This window comes from Gopherus evgoodei, chromosome 1, assembly GCF_007399415.2.
Source record: "Gopherus evgoodei ecotype Sinaloan lineage chromosome 1, rGopEvg1_v1.p, whole genome shotgun sequence".
In the NCBI taxonomy this organism is placed as follows: Eukaryota; Metazoa; Chordata; order Testudines; family Testudinidae; genus Gopherus; species Gopherus evgoodei.
Genome location: NC_044322.1, coordinates 109691416 through 109707725, shown reverse-complemented (window position 1 = coordinate 109707725; position 16310 = coordinate 109691416). Strand labels below are relative to the sequence as shown.

Below are 16310 nucleotides of genomic sequence, written 5' to 3'. Positions count from 1 at the left end.
TGGGAAAATACAGACGTATGTTAACCCTACCTAAAGTTCTTTTTTAAAAAGATGGGTCTGAACTAGAAATGAGCTCCGTCACTCCCTGAGGGTGTGCTAGGGTGCACATGTGTGGGTCCTAGCTGCCCCCTGCCCACCTCATTGAAGCAAGTGTGCAAGATTACTTCTCTGGGAACTGCATGGCACCAGTGGACATGGGGCTGGCTAGAGGTGGGGGGAGGGGCTGGAGGTAGGGTCTGGCTGCAGGCTGGGCAAGGGGTATGGGGCAGGCTGGAGACAGGAGGTGTACAGTGGGCTGGCTGGCTGGCTTCAGGCAGGGCCATGGGGGGGGCAGCATGGGTTGGCAGGGCTGGTGACAAAGGAGTGCGGGACTGGCTGGCTTCAGGCAGGGGGGTGCGGCAGGGGTTGGCTGGAGACAGGGCAGGGGGTGCAGGGCTGGTGTGGGCAGGGCAGGTGGTGTGGCAGGGGCTGGCTGGAGACAGGGCAGGGGGTGCAGGGCTGGCTGGAGACAGGGCAGGGGGTGCAGGGCTGGCTGGAGACAGCGGCTGATGCTGGAGGCAAGGCAGGGGATGCGGGGCTGGCTGGAGATGGGTTGGCTGTAGGCAGCAGGTGCAGGGCTGGCTGCAGACAGGAATTGGTGCAGGCAGGGCAGGAGGTGCGGGGCTGGTGCGGGCAGGGGGTGCAGCAGGGGTTGGCTGCGGGCAGCTGGTGCAGGTACAGGGGGTATAGCCCATCCTGTATGGTGAGTGCCCCCTCCTCCTCCTTCCCCCACTGGGGTAGCAGCAGCAGCCTGGGGCTCAGGGGCTATTTAAAGGGCCCGAGGCTCCCCCGCTTCCACTGCCCCAGCCCTGTAAATAGCTGCGGGAGCCCTGGGGAAATGGTGGGGCTCCGGGGGCTATTTAAAGGACCAGGGCAGCAAAGGCAGCTGGAGGCCCACCCCCCGCTACCCCAGGGCTCTGGGGGCTATTTAAAGAGCCCAGGGCTCCCCTGCTTCTACCGCTCCAGCCCTTTAAATAGCTGAGGGAGCTCTGGGGAAGCGGTGTGGCTTTGGCGGCTATTTAAAGGACCAGGGCAGCAGAGGCAGCTGGAGCCCCAGCCCTTTAAATAGCCCCCGGAGCCCCCACTACCCCAGGGCTCTGGGGGTATTTAAAGGGTGCAGGGCTCCTCTTCTTTGAGCTCCAGCCCTTTAAATAGCCACAGGAACCCGGGGGAAGCGGTGGGGCTCCGGGGGCTATTTAAAGGGTTGGGGCGGTAGAAGCAATGGGAGCCCCAGACTTTTTAAATAGCCCCCAGAGCCCCACAGCCCTATCCCAGGGCTCCAGCAGTGGTGCTCTGGTGGCAATTTAAAGGGCCTGGGGCTCCAGCCCCTGCTGGGAGCCCCAGGCCTTTTAAATTGCCCCCTGGCGAAGCTGGGGCTTGGGCGTGGGGCCCTCTTAGGGGCGGGCCTGATTCAGGGGAATTGGTTGAATTGGCCTAAAGCCGGCCCTGGCGGCTGGGATTTAAAGGGCTCTGGGTTTCCCGCTGCTGTGGGGAGCCCAGAGCCTTTTGAATCCTGGCTGCGGCTGAGATTTAAAGGGCTCAGGGCTTCCCATCGCTGCCAGCAGCGCAGAGTCTTTAGAATCCCACCGGCTGGGATTTACAGGGCTCTGGGCTCCCCGTGGCTGCGGGCAGCCCAGAGCTCTTTGATTCCCAGCTGCGGGCCGCACAGTGAGCCTCCGTGGGCCGCATATTGTGCAGGCCTGGCCTATGCCATCTGGAAGCAATGAGGATGATCACCACTCTATCTTGTTGGATCTTCCTGAGGACTTGAGGTAAGAGAGGAATGCAGAGAAAGGGGTACACAAGGGATTAGGATGGTATCTCCTTTGGAGTCCTGACCTTTAATTGCTCTGGAGCAGTATGTCTTGCATTTACTGTTTTCTTGTCCTACTAATAGATCCCAAGAAGGGAATCCCAATTGCCTGAATATGCTCTGCACCACAGGGTCATGTAGCTCTCATCTGTGGTTGATCATAACATCTATGCTGTGCCATTAACGTTCTGTGTATCCTGGGAGATGTACTGATGATAGGGTGATTTTATGCCTAATACACCAATTCCATAGGTTGACCATGTCTATGCACAGGGATATGCACCTCATGCTCTCTTCCTTGTTGTTGTAGCACACTGTTGTGATATTGTTTGATATCACCTGAATACATTGGCATTGTACAAGCAGTAAGAATTGCTAGCAGGCCTCTCAGACAGCTCTCTGTGCCAGTACATTCATGTGCACCCTGGACTTTCAGGGAGTCCAGTCCCTTGTGCTGTGTGTTTGTCCTCTTCTGGGGGTGGAACAAAGGCAACTCCTGTGCACATCTACTTGTTGCACTGCCACTGCCTGCTTGGCACAGATACCATCTGAAGCCAGGCTTGTGGGCAGCGAAGCCAATGTCTCACAAATGGTGTCAAGAAGGTAGGATGCCATGTGACATAGGAGAATAAAACATGTACAAATCAATGACTGAGGGCTGAGTTGATTGATTAAATTATTCAGTGACTGAAATCTGTCCAGAGGTGCGCCGATAAATTCTGTGGTCTACAATGGAACTAAAATGGACTTTTCTGCATTTACGCAGATTCCCAATGGCACGAGAAAACTGAGGAGAGATGAGGTTGATGTCAGTGCCTCCTCCTGATGAGCTCTCCCTGTCAATAGCTAATCATCCAGGTAAGGAAAGACTATTGAGTTGTCGTATTAGACATGCTGCCATGACAGAAAGTACCTTTGTAAACACTCTGGACACTACTGCTAGTCCAAAAGGGAGCACCCTGAACTGATAATGATTGGACCTATAGTGAATCTCAGCAATCTTCAGTTAGAGGGATGGATGTTGATATGAAAATAGATAGCCTTCATGCCGAGACCCATGATCCATTTGTCTCTGTTTAGGGACATAATTATTGATGCCAGGATAGCCATCCACAATTAGGGTTGCCAACCCCCCAGGACTGGCCTGGAGTCTCCCGGAATTGGCATTCATTTTCCAGTGACTACTGAAAGCAATCCAGGAGATTTTAATAGGATATTTAAAGAAAATTACATTACGCCATGTTAGGAAAAAACGTTCCTGGAACAGCTTCAGTCAGACTTGGCAACCCTATCCACAGTCTCAATCTGCAGATAAAGACACTGAGTTATTAGAGGTCTAAAATGGATCTCCACCCTCCTTTTCCTGGATATGAGGAAATATTTGGATAAAATCCTCCCCCTTGCTCCCTGATATTGAGATGGTAACAGCTCTACAGTTCCCTGCTGGAGTAGGAGTCTACCTCCTGAATTAGTATCTTCTTATGAAAGTGGCCCCTAATAGGGAATAGGGTTTTGAAGGGGGAGGATAGAGGAACTCTTTGTGTATCTGAACTGGATGATGTTAAGAATCCATTTGTCTGTTATCTACTAGCCATGGAAAAATTGGGCTATTCAGCCACCAAAATGGATGTCTGGGTTGGAAGGAAATGGCATCTCAGTTGGTTAGCAGCTCTTGATGGTCTCGTCAAATTACCTCTTGATATGAAGTTGTTGCTGAAAGGAGGAGGAAGGAGGATGAGTGTTGTGTTTAGTTTTCTGGATCCTCTATTGCTTCTGTGGTGGTTTGTATCCCCTTTGGTGGTAGAAGGGTTGTGGTCTTGGTTCCTAAGGCTGTTTATGACACTTCATCTTTAGTGCTAGTGTACATAAAGTTAGGGACCATACTGTTGCCTTGGAATCCTTCAGTGAATGTAAAACTCATCTGTCTTTTCACTAAATAAATTATTCCCATCGAATGGTAAATCCTCTACAGCTGATTGAACCTCCCTAAGAAATCTCAAGAAGCGCTGCCAGGATTTGTAACACAATGGCAATTGCTATTAACCTTGAGGACATGTCAGCTGCATTAACTGCAGCCTGCAGAGATGTTCTAGTCACTAATCTACCCTCCTCGATAAGGACCTCAAAGTATGCCCCATTCTCTGGAGGGAACTTATCTCTGAATTCAGAAATTGTTGAATAGTTGACAAATTGTATCTCGATAGCAAGGCCTGGTAGTTGGCTATTCGGAATCGCATGCTGGTGGACGTAAATACCTTTCTTCCAAAGCGGTCTAAACTTTTGGTTTCTTTATCGGGGGGGACGGACCTTGGGTGCTATTACCTACTTGTTCACTGGTTGCCTGAACCCCCAAAAGATTCAGGCAGGATGAGTAAATAAAAATGCTGTTACTTTGTCTGGGAATAAGTACCTCTTTTCTACTCTCTGAGGAGTAAGGTGCACTTGTTGCTGGAGCATGCCACACAAGCCCGGCATGCTCAAGGATGGCACTGTTAATAGAGAGTGCCACTCTGCTAGGTCCTGCACTCTAAACTATCCAAGAGTCTGTAAAGGTATCTCCTGAATTTGCTCCAGAAGAATCTGGAGCTTATCCACAACTTCAACAGATCTTGAAACCGTTTTTGGTCATTTGGTGCAGACCAATGGACACTACTAGCAAAAAATTTCCAGACTCAGGCACACTGACAGCAAAATACACATAGGGACCGGCATTAGAAGCAGCAACATTCACATTCCATTTCCAATTCACATTTTTTCATCTTGAATCTACACCACGTCCTTCACAATTCTTGCATTGGAGTGCCTTTTGACATGTTGTTACCCAATGCAACTGTACAAAGTATTTGTGAATAGTCCATATTGTAATTCTAGGTTATTTGTCCAGCTTCAATTTTAGAAACTAAATGATAGGTTATAAGAAGTATTCCAAACAAGCCTAAACTACATGATGTATACAAGAATAAAAGAAATCCACAGATTTTGCTCTCTTCAGCAGAACCTACTCATTCATTTAAAAAACTATTATAGTTTTGCACAGCCCCATTAATAACATCTTCAGAGACTAAAAAAACAGATTAAAAATACAGCAATTATAATCAGCTGTAAGCAAAAAAAAATGTATCCAAGGTACACATTAAATCAGATCTAATGTATCCTGAGTCATAACTCATTACTAAAAATAAGACACTCAGGCATGTGTGCTGTGCTGGGATAATTCCATATGTTGGGTGTGTTATTAACAAGGTCAACAGCAACTGCTCAAGAAATGGCAGTATTTCAGCTTGACACACATCTTCACTGAGTTTATAAAATAGTCCTATGAAATTTAAAATAGTAATAAAATACATATTAATTATACTAATTACATTGTTCTTTATTCCAAGTAAGGGAGGGAAATTTGACAACTTCTCTCCTCTAGTCATTTCCTGCTGGGTTCTTCTGGAGAGAAAAGGTTGCAAAATTTTTCTAGATATCTTGCCATTCATAGTCTCCCCTCTTGGAAAAAGAAGGTGGTGCATCATGGGACACGTAGTCTGGTCAAGAAGCCTGACCCATAGAGGAGAATGGGGACATGAAGCAACTGAACTACAACTTCCATGATGCACCGTGGCAGCATTTCCAAATAAAAATATTTCAATTTTTTGGTGATTGGTTTGTAAACATAAAACTGAAATTTTCTGCAGAAAGCAGACCCTTTATGGAGGGGAAAAAATGTTGAGATGAAAATCCAACTCTCTGCTGAAGAACAGTTTTAAGAGAAAATATTGGCCAGCTGTATGTATATTAGGTCGGGGTAACAATTCATGTGCCCTAAGGATTCAGCAACAGAGACTCAACATTTTCCAATGGCTCATTAACTGCTAACACAATTGAGCTTTTGAGCACACACTGCTAGCCTGCCACATCCACACCAAACCAACAAATTTGTGGATTAAAGTCACACATTTATGTGCAGAATTTAAGGGACATTACTTTCCAAGGTCTATTGTTGATAGCTAGTACTTATCAATTACTACATACTAAATCAACTGTTATTTAAAAAAAAGGGGGTGTCATTGCTACTGTATGTCAGTTGTGATTATCTCAGTTCTCTTAATAATGACAAAAATGCACTCTGTGGTGCAGATGTAGTTCAGGCAATGCAAGGGAAGATTTATGCTCAAGTGATTGTAATTATAGATTTTTAACTTGATTTAACGTTTACATTTTAACTGAAAATGCATTTTCATCATTTATTAATTTAAATATTTACCAAAGATTCTCTCTGTGTTCTTTAAAGTAGCTCCTCTAAGAAGCAGATTTTCAGATCCTAATGGCCTACAAAAAGATAAAGAATTATCAAAAATATATGAAGTGTTCAGAAATAGAAAACAGATTGTTATGAAAGTCACATGAAACATAACAGGCAGTATTAGCTACAGAAAGTAAAGTATTGCTCATTTGGTTAAGTGAAAGTCTACATTTACAAGCAACCAACATTTACAGTTTGTATTTGGGATTTTTTATTAAAGTATTATGGTCAAGATTTTTAGATATAGGAATACCTAAAGTTAAGCTCTTAAATTCATACTTAGACACCTGTAATCTGATTTACAGAAGCATTGAGAATCCAGCAGCTACCACTGACTTCAGATTGAATTTGGACCATAAACCTGAATATACAAAGATAACTGAAAAATGCATTACGGAGTTTGTACCACCAGCATTGTCCAAGACATACATGCCATATCGTAACCAATTTATCTTGCTTTAGTGCTCACCCCTGAAAATTGTACAGTCTAATTTTGTTCACTGATTAGGATGGGAAACTCATTAGGATGTGAAAGATGGCTGCTTTCCAGCTCTCTTTCTCTCTCCCTTTTCAAGTTAGCTGTAAAGAAATTTGATGGAACAAAAGTTTTAGACGCAGATTGCTATAAACTAACCTTTAAGTCATCCAAAGTTTTGAGAATTTATACAGAACTTCAAATATATCTTATGAGAAGCAAGTATTTTTATACGGCATGCTGAGAATGTGTGTGCTAAATATCAGCAATGAATTGAAAACTGTTTTGCCATCTTGTTGAATTTAATGATCTGTTTTGCTTGGTCCTTCATGGAAAGGAAGTTTGGATATTAAAAAAGTGGTGTTTTTAATTTGAGTCAGCACTGAACTAGAAGAGTGCTTCAGCACTGTGCTAAAACGTGCTGTGTTTTAGAAAAGATTTAAAGCCTGGACCTGACCACTTGTAGACATTTCATGACACTGTAAGGTATCGGCTGTTAATGCTGGTGACTGGACCAAATGCCAGTTTGTATAAGGGAAGGTTATTTCCAGTAATCTTATTTATCCTCTTTCTCTTTTCTCCTATCCTTCCTGGACACAAGTCTTATGGACAGCATTCAGACTCCACCAAATCAGGAAGCAGGAGGAAAATGTGTCAGTCATAGTCCCTACATAAGGCCCAATCCACCCCTAAATAGCCTGAGGGGAGGTGGGGGGGATGTAGAATGGGAGAAGACTATAAAAATAGGATTACTAAAAAGTCATATGTCCCTCTTCTCCCATCCCAATTGGCAAAAGCCCTTAGAGATAGTGGATGTAGTATATGGTGTCATCTCAAAGGAGGGTTCACATGTAGTGAAGCTTGGAAAACCAACTAGCCAAACTAAGTGTCAGTGGCAAAAGACAACAAGCTGGTAGTGACAGTTGAAAGTATACAGCTATGAACAGATGAAACAGAAGAGGCAAATAGAAGAGGCAGATATCTCAACTTTATGCTCCAGAGTTTGCTATACCATACCATACCACACCACAAGAATAGCGACACTTACAATGCAAGGACAAGCTTTTCATTGTTTGGCTATAGACAAAAAATACAGTCTTACATCTATAGTATTTTTATTGGTGGCCTTGCTTTTATTGCAACTCTCAAAGCAAAGAGAATAGTTGCTTAGAGTTTGAATTTTAGCTATGAACTTTATTGGAGAAATATTACTGAATTAGGACCTTCTTGAAATCTGCCTGTAAAATGCTGAGGATGCACTAAAAGAAGCATCGTTATACATCCTCCCCTTTCTCCAATATCCAGTGAATGAAGATACACTAACCTAAGAGAATGTTGTCCAGCTCACAAAGGCTTCAGCTCACAAAGGCCAGTCAGCAATTTCCTCCAAGAAATTAGTTAAATAGCTCTGCTCAATCTCCAGGCCATCCCTCAAGGCTAGGTATTGTAATTTGGGGAAGCTGGCTGGTCTCAGATAGCAGTTCTGGCCTATTAGGTGGCATCTACAGAGAAGTATACAGTGATGCTCTTGAGGTCAGAAAACCAAAGACGATGGGGCCACCAAGAAGCCAGCAGGATCATTTATATCTAGCCTAATTTCTCTTTCAGCTCTACAGAACAGGATTAGGCCAGGGAAACAATATCCCAGTTCCTTGCATCAGTCACAGGCCAATGTATCTTCCCCATGGTTTGGGGACAGAAGTACTTTCCAAAATGTGGTTAGTGTAGCTGTTTTGCTGGAGTCAGGCCAATTGACTGTTCTGGACTCAGCTGCTGGCACACCTCCTGGAAGAACTGAGGTGCAGGCTCCGCTTTCCCACTGTCCTGGACAGGAGCTCCCCAGTTTAAGAGAGAGACTGTTCTGAGGGGGCAGGGAAAGGCTAAGTTCAAACACAGATGGGACAAGTGGGGAAGGAAAAGAACACAGAGCTACATGTTCCTATTACCTGTTCATATATACTACTGCAGTCTGGTTGTTATTTGCATTATGTAGTCCCTAGGGCCCCAATGTGCTAAGCACCGTATACAGAGAGCAAGAGGCAGTCCTTGCCTCAAAGGAGCTTATAATCTAAATAAACAAACAAAAAAAAGGACAGGGGAACAGCAATAACATCCAAGCAGAGTGAACTGAGTTTTCATTTGCAAACATCAAGCTAGTTCCATGATCTGGCCGTATTGGGGGGAGGGGTCAGGTGAGGTGTTCTGGTGGGAAAGGATTAGCTAAATGGAAAGGACGGGATATTGAAGGAAGGAATAGAGAGAAGAAAAAATGGAAGGCACGTAGCGTTAAACTGAGGTGAAGAGATTATGAGTAAAGGGATTTAAGCAAATAGCCAGTCAGTTCAGGGGAGAGAATGTCCCCCATAAGAGCCGTAGAAATTAGCCAATAGTGCTTGCAAGAGCTACCTGAGTTTGCTCGAGGGTAACTGTTTGTGTGGCTCCACCCAGGAGTTTTTCTTCTTCCTCAACCCCATAGTACAGAGAGGTATGGAAGTGGGATGTTCTCCCGGTCACAAATGATAATACCAACATGCTGGAGTTTTGGGTTGAGACAACAAGGAAAGTCTCATTTCCTAGACTCAAAAGAAGTCTGAGTTCAAGAGGCAAGTATCATGGCAAGAATGAGGATGGTGCAGTACATACCTCAGACCCAGTGCATGCAGAGAGGAGGAAGCACCATATAGGACTGACTCCTTGACAGACAGAGTGAGGGGAGAAAAGGTCAATGCCACTGAAGGAGTGGGAACCTCTGAAGATGGAAATGAGCCCAGAGTGGTGTGGAAGGCCAGGGTCTGCCTTGGAATCTATGCTATGTTTGAAAGGATTACCCTCCAAAGCAAACAAACGGTAAAATGGGGTCATAAGTGTAGGACAGGCCCTGGTCTTACAGCACTGTAGCGTACTGAAGTGCCTTTATAAAAATGGCATTGCAAGGTTCTATAATTCACTAGCTCACTGATTTACATTTCAAATTTGCTCAAGTTGCAATGGTTTGCTCTGCTGCCTGAATTAGGCTTCTCAGATATACCTGTGCAATCCTGTTGTCAGATGTTATCAGCTAGACCTGTGCAAGCACTTGCAGCTAATGGGGTACACAAGTTTCCTGAGGGAGCCAGAACACCTTGACAAACTAAGCAGGGAGGGCCAGGAAGATCTGGAATAGCAGGAATTTCCCTCACCGACTGGGCTCACTGATAAGAGAACTGACACCCTGCAGTCTCTTACTGAGGTTAAGCAAAGGCTTAACAGGAGCCACTGAGAATGCAGAGCCCTGGCTGTCTCCTTGGTTACTGGGCCCCTGCAAGTAGCTACAAAAGGAAGAGCTTGGTTCCATTGCTTTTCTTCTCTTTGGGTTGAGATCTGGACAGATGCACATACAGGAGGGGGATCTTCTTTCCCTCTGCAGATGAGGTCCTTGATAGTGCAGACAGGAGAAATGGCGCCTCCTTGCGCTTCTTTGTTCATCTTTGCTTTTCCTCTCTAGCTTTGCTTCTGTGGTTCTTCATTCTCTTTTCTTGCAGAAGAATAGTAACAAAGTATACAGAAAAAGAGAATTGCTCTTCCATGCTTCCAACATGCAGGTGACAACAAACTGAGAGGAAGTCGGCAAATTAGAGTTTATATTCCACAGATAAATTGATCTGTGGAAAATGCATGCTGTGTAATATGGGCTCTTGCCAGACAGAACAGGGGAAGACGTACTGCCCGTATATTTTGTTTCTCCAAGTTTCCCCAATAGCTCCAGTTGAAAATTTCTTCACTTCCTGTTCCAAACTGTTGAGTGATATTGCTGTGCATAATTATTTGCTGCCACGTTTCACTCTAGTGGCGAGTTAAGTCTCTCTCTCTCTCTCTGAAATTTTTCATTCTAATTTTTAAGAAGCTTTATTATAAGAAAACACTAAATTTGTGACTGCTCAGTGTTGTCTGCAATGTTAGACCCCTATCCTGCAAAGCAATCTGCCTGCCTGTGTGGAGTCTTGTGAACTTTGACAGCACTCTGTCTATGAGGCAGGATCACAGCCCTCAGTTGTGCACCCTGCATATTGTTTGCAATACACTGAAGTATGAAGGATAAGAGCATATGACTGCTGTTCTCTCAGGTTCCTCAGAATAGTGAGTCACGTTCAAGGTTGAGGTCCTGATTTTCAAGGCGTTCAGTGGCCTAGGCCCAGTATATCTAAAAACTCCTTAGATGAGGACCGTGGTTGACAACTCAATTCCTCAGGCAGAATGGAACTTTCTACCACATGGATGAAACTTGTCTGTGCAGGAGACAGACTGAGGAATGAACTCAGTACCATTACCTTCTATTCCATGAAGAAGCTGTACTTCTTTGACTCGCCTTCTCTAACAAACACAGCAATATGTATATTTAAAACAAACAGACCCCCAAACCGCTATCAAAACAAAAAACGCTACACTGCACACACAATTCTTCCTCTGCAGAGAAGATGAGAAAGAATGAACTACATGTGACAGACAGTCAGGTTGCTTAATGTACTACTGGAAAGTGCTGAGATCCTACAGTGAGAAGGGTAGCGTAAGAACCTATGTAGAACAATACAAGCAGAACTGAATTAAGCTATTCAAGGAAGTAATGTCTGAAATATCTATATACTGTGCATGCAAAGCAATTTGGGATTGTAAACAATACTATATAAATGTAGTAAATCAATTGCTAACCTTACATTCAGACATCTATGATACAGACAACCACAAAGTGCTATCAAAACAGATCACAAACCTAATGTTAAAAAACAAAATGTAACATAAAAAAAGCTGATTGAATAGATGAAGCATAAAATATTTGCTATACATAAACCTGAATTTTGAAAACTTTTAAAATAAAAATTCCTACTATAAAACCAAGACAACATACTTCTCCCTCAAGATCACCACATATTCAGGGACAAAAGAAACCTAGGTATTGTACCTTAAAAACCCTCTCTCTGATTTACCTTGCAATAGGTTCATTCCTATCATGGTAAACATTTATTCGACCAGCAAATCTGTAAGAGGAAAAGTACTTTAGTATCAATGCCAGATATTAATGTATTTTATATAGAACATATGCACACAAACATAACTTGAGAAATATTTGTAAAACATTTTTAATATCTGAATTTTTATATACTCAGACCCTGCATCTCACTTCTAAAAAAAACTTGCAAAAATACATTAAGAGGAAGATTATTTTAAAAATTGTCTATGAAGGTTCTACATGCTATAAAAGTTCATTAAATGTTATATGGACAACACATAATCAAAATAATAGAGAAGGAAGCCTGAAAATTTGGATTTATTTAAAACATATTAAACTTTTTATAAACTTCACTTTTATAAGCCAGCATTTGAAGACATCAGTTATAACAGTGAGTCAATAAAAGGTTCTGTGTAACAAAGGCGAATGTGGTTCTAAGGTTACTTGCAGACCTTCTAATTAGAGTACATTTATCCATTCGTTTTCAATTCCTGAAAGATACGGTTACTTACCATAATTGTAGTTCTTCAAGAAGTGATGCAGCTGTGTATTCCATTTAGATGTGTGCATGCCCAGAACACCAGAGCTGAACAATTTTGCCTAGCAGTACCCATAGCAGGCAGCACTTGTGCCTCATGGCCATAGCCCTCCCTCGGCTACAATGAGGCGGCGCTACCTCCACCCCCGGTTAGTTCCTTCTTACTAATGGTGGCTGGAGTCAGAACTCTGTGTGGTTCTTAACCTTGCAGTCCCTTGGTTTTAGACTTAATTGTTCTAGTTGCATATAGTTAGTACGTACCCTTAGTATTAATATTAGTTAGCTTAGTTAAGTATTTTCCCTGGTGATGTCCTCACCAGGGCTCTAACATTGTGTGTCAAGGGTGGAGGCAGGCAATCTCTAGTAACAACCCTCACACAGGAACTTACTCTGCTTAGGCGAGGCTTACATCAAAGAGATGTTCGTTCACAAAATGGACTCAGGTGGCTAGACACCTTTGCCTAAAGCAGCATCTTCTCAAGCAGGCCAGGAAGTCTGTCTCAGCATCAAGACCTATGGAGGATCAGAAGTCACGCTCGACCTCGATGAGTGGTACTGACTTGCACTCTAGAACTGGCCCCTCTCTGAAGAGGTGAAGAAGACACTCTCCATCGAGTATGCCAAGGAAAAGGTACCAAGACCAATCAAGACCGCTCCAGGCTTTGTGGAGACTCTTCTTTCTCTTCCAGGAAGAGTACTGTTATTGACCCTCAGCATGCAGGAAGAAGCAGGTCCTTCCAACTGCTCCCCAGTCCTATGAAGGGATGTGCGAGACCACATACCATTGACTCCAGTTTCAGTCCCGGGCCACCCACTGAGTCTGGTATTGAGCGTGATGCCAGCATTGGTTGTTTCCACACTAGTGGCATATCAGAAGATGGCAGATCTCCTTTGCCTTTCCATTCCAAGCTCACCATTGGTCCAAGACTTTGCCAGGGCTATGGCATCCTCAGCCTCACTGCCTGGATGGGCAGCTGAGCCTTGAGGTGTATGGGCACGCAGAATGTTGAAGTGAGGCCTTTGCTGGGCTCAATACAAGGGATCTCCTTAACACCGGGAAACTCCTTTGCGGTGCCAATGTTATTGTGGCAGCATTCCCTGCACAGCATTATCAGCACTATTAGCAGCACTGGTATCACCACTGACTTGAGCACTGACACCATTGCCAGCGCCAGAGACAGTTGAGGCATACTCTGTGCTGGCTATGCTGTTTCCACCATTGCACCAGTCCTTCTCTTGCTGTGGGTGACAGACGAGTCAGGCCAGTTGCTTGTGCCTTCAGGGCTGGCTCCACTCTTATGCCCTGAAACCCGTCTCCTCGGCATCCAGGTCAGGATCCTCTTCCGCTCTCCACCACCTGGCCCATTTCCAGGACTGCTCAGGGAGCAGCACTGGTACTGAGTTCAGCATTCTTCCTGCCATAGGGATGGAACCTGTGGCCTGGTGCTGACTGGCCACCAATGTTTTATTCTTATGCTCTGTAGCCCCCATAGAATCTGTGAGATGCTCCTCGATCGTGGAGGTTGCCCTCCCCATCCCACTTCAAGGCAACATCAATTGGTGCTTCAATGGCTGGGGTTGTTGACCGGTTGAAAGTTCAGGCACCAGTGTTTCCCCCCATTGTGGAGCCTCCAGAGTTGTTCCATCGGGGTCCATGACCCATCACTGTCACAGTTAACTGCCTCTTCATTGTCCCTGGACAAATTCAGCGGTGCCCAGCTCTCCTTTAGTGCCTGAGGATTTCAAGGCCTTCAAGGACCCTTTGTGGTGTGTGGCTGCTTCCTTGAGCATTCAGGTGGAGTTCTTGCAGGAGAACATCTGTAATTTGCTAGATCCCAAGGAAAGTGATCCTCCCCATTAATGATGTGCACCTGGAACCTGGAAAGGTTCTTTGGAGCATGCCAGCTTTGGTGCCACCTAGGGGAATGTGTTTGCAGAAATGCTACTTTGTACTGATGCTGGGATTTGAGGGGTTTTACTTCCACCCGGCCCCCATATCCCTGGTCATAACTGCTGGGAACGACATAGTTCAGCAGGGCAAATTTAAGTACACTCCTCAGGACAAGGACTCTAAAAGGCTGGACACAACGGTAGAAAGATCTACATCTCTTCCCTGCCAATGTTGTTTCCTAACCAGCAGGAATTGTTGTCCAAGTACAACTTTGTAAATTGGACAGTTATGTCTAAGTTTACAAACCACCTGCCTGAAGCCTCCAAGGAGAAATTTTGGGTGATTATTGCCAAAAGCTGTTTGGTAGCAAAGATGTCACTGCAGTGTGCATTTGACATGGTTGACACTTTGGCCAGAGTGATGGCTTCGGCTGTGACCATGAGAAGGGCACCTTGGCTGCACAATTTGGGCATTTCTCCTGTGGTGCAGCAGGCAATAGACTTGCCCTTTGACAGTCAGGTACTTTTTCAGACAAAACCAATGAAACTTTGCACTTCATCAAGGATTCTAGGACTACTCTATGTTCCTTGGGGGTATATATGCTGGTGGCCAAAATGTGCCATTACAGTGCCCAGCAACAGTGCCAGCAGCAGCACTTGTCCTCAACACCCCTTTGGGCAATCTTTCCCTCCCCTGAGACAGCGGAACTACCTAGAAAAGGACTTAGGTCCCAAATGGGGGCATTCGGCCTCTGGGTTCTACCAGTCAACATGACCTACAGCACCCCCAAGCACCAAGTTTGACTCCTTTGTCCAGTTGGGACTTTTATTATCTCATTCTCCCCGCTTTCCTCACCCCCACTTGGGGACAGGGTAGCTGTCTCAGTGTTTGGGGCTTGATTACCACCAACAGATGAGTCCTAAGCATTGTTAGATCAGGCTATGCTATCCAGTTCCTCTTCGCTCTTCCTCCCCACACTCGCTCCCAGTCTCTCTTTAGGGATCCCTCTCAAGGGATAATGTTCCTTGAGCAGGTCCAATCTTTACTGATTCTGAGTGCAGTGGAAGAAGTTCATCCGGTGCACCAGCATCAAGGGTTTTTATTTCTGGTACTTTCTGGTTCTCAAATCTAAAGGAGGGGTGAGATCCATTTCTGACTTATGCAGCTTCATCAAATATACAGGATACATGAATCTCTGAATGGTAACCCTGTCAACTATTCTCCTGGGTTGACTTAATGACTGGTTTGCTGCTCTGGACCTTCAGGATGCTTATTTTCATGTGGGGATCCTCCTGAGCCACAGAAGATTCCTCCAGTTCATTGTGGCAAACCACCATTTTCAATATGTAGTCCTCTCTTTCAGTCTGTCTTCTGTCCTTGGGTTTTTAACCAAGTGTATGATCATGGAGATGGCAGACCTCAGGAACAAGGAACCCATGTCTTTCTGTATCTTGACAACTGGTTACTAAGGGACAGGTCCGGAGAAAATATTCTCATGTACCATTATGCTGTGCTTGCTTCACCATCTGGGTTTCATCCTAAACAGTGAGAAGTCAACACTGGTCCCCACTCAGAAAATTGAGTTCACTAGGGCCCTAATAGACTCTACACATTTGAGAGTTTTTTTCATGACTGATCATTTTCAGACTTCTCACTTTTGTCTTGGGGTCTACAGTTTCAATTTTCCAAAACAGTTTGCACGTGTCTGAGGCTTTTGAACCACATGTCTGCATGCACTCAGGTGGTTCAATTTGCTTTCTTCCTCTTCAAATGCGGCTCAGGATAGTTTACCCTCCAACTTGTCACCTCCTAATCCACCTCCCTCTGTTGATCCTCGCCTCCGTCCAATGGTGGATTGTTCAAAGGAATGTATGTCAGGGCATTCCCTTTGTCTGGCTCTTAACAACCAGGACTGTGGTCACCAACACCTCTCTGATGGGTTGTGGAGCACATCTGGTGTTGCTGAATGTTCAGTGTCTCTGATCGAAGCAGGGTGCTTCGCCGCATATCAACATAATGCACATCACAGTTTTCTAGATCTAGACCGCATCAGGGCTCAGTGGTTAACATACTTAACAACATTTCCACTGCAATGCATTATTTTTACAGGTGGGTAACACACTCCAGAGAGTGCTCTGCGAAGAAGCATCCAGGCCGTGGCAGTTCTACATCAAGAAGAGTATCACTTTGATAGCTGATCACTTGCCTAGAGCCCAGAACCATCTCATGGACCATCTCAGCAGGAATTTTAACCTGAGTCACAAGTAGTCTCTGAAGCC

General features: G+C 44.8%; 1 protein-coding gene across 1 annotated transcript in view; it reads right to left on the bottom strand.

Annotated features, from left to right (window-relative positions):
- ATP11A (ATPase phospholipid transporting 11A) overlaps window positions 1-16310 on the bottom strand; it is a 183812-nt gene that overhangs the window by 63166 nt on the left and 104336 nt on the right. Inside the window, 2 exon segments of the mRNA XM_030568828.1 lie at window positions 6105-6169; window positions 11580-11630. Coding sequence (XP_030424688.1) covers window positions 6105-6169; window positions 11580-11630 — 116 coding nt within the window.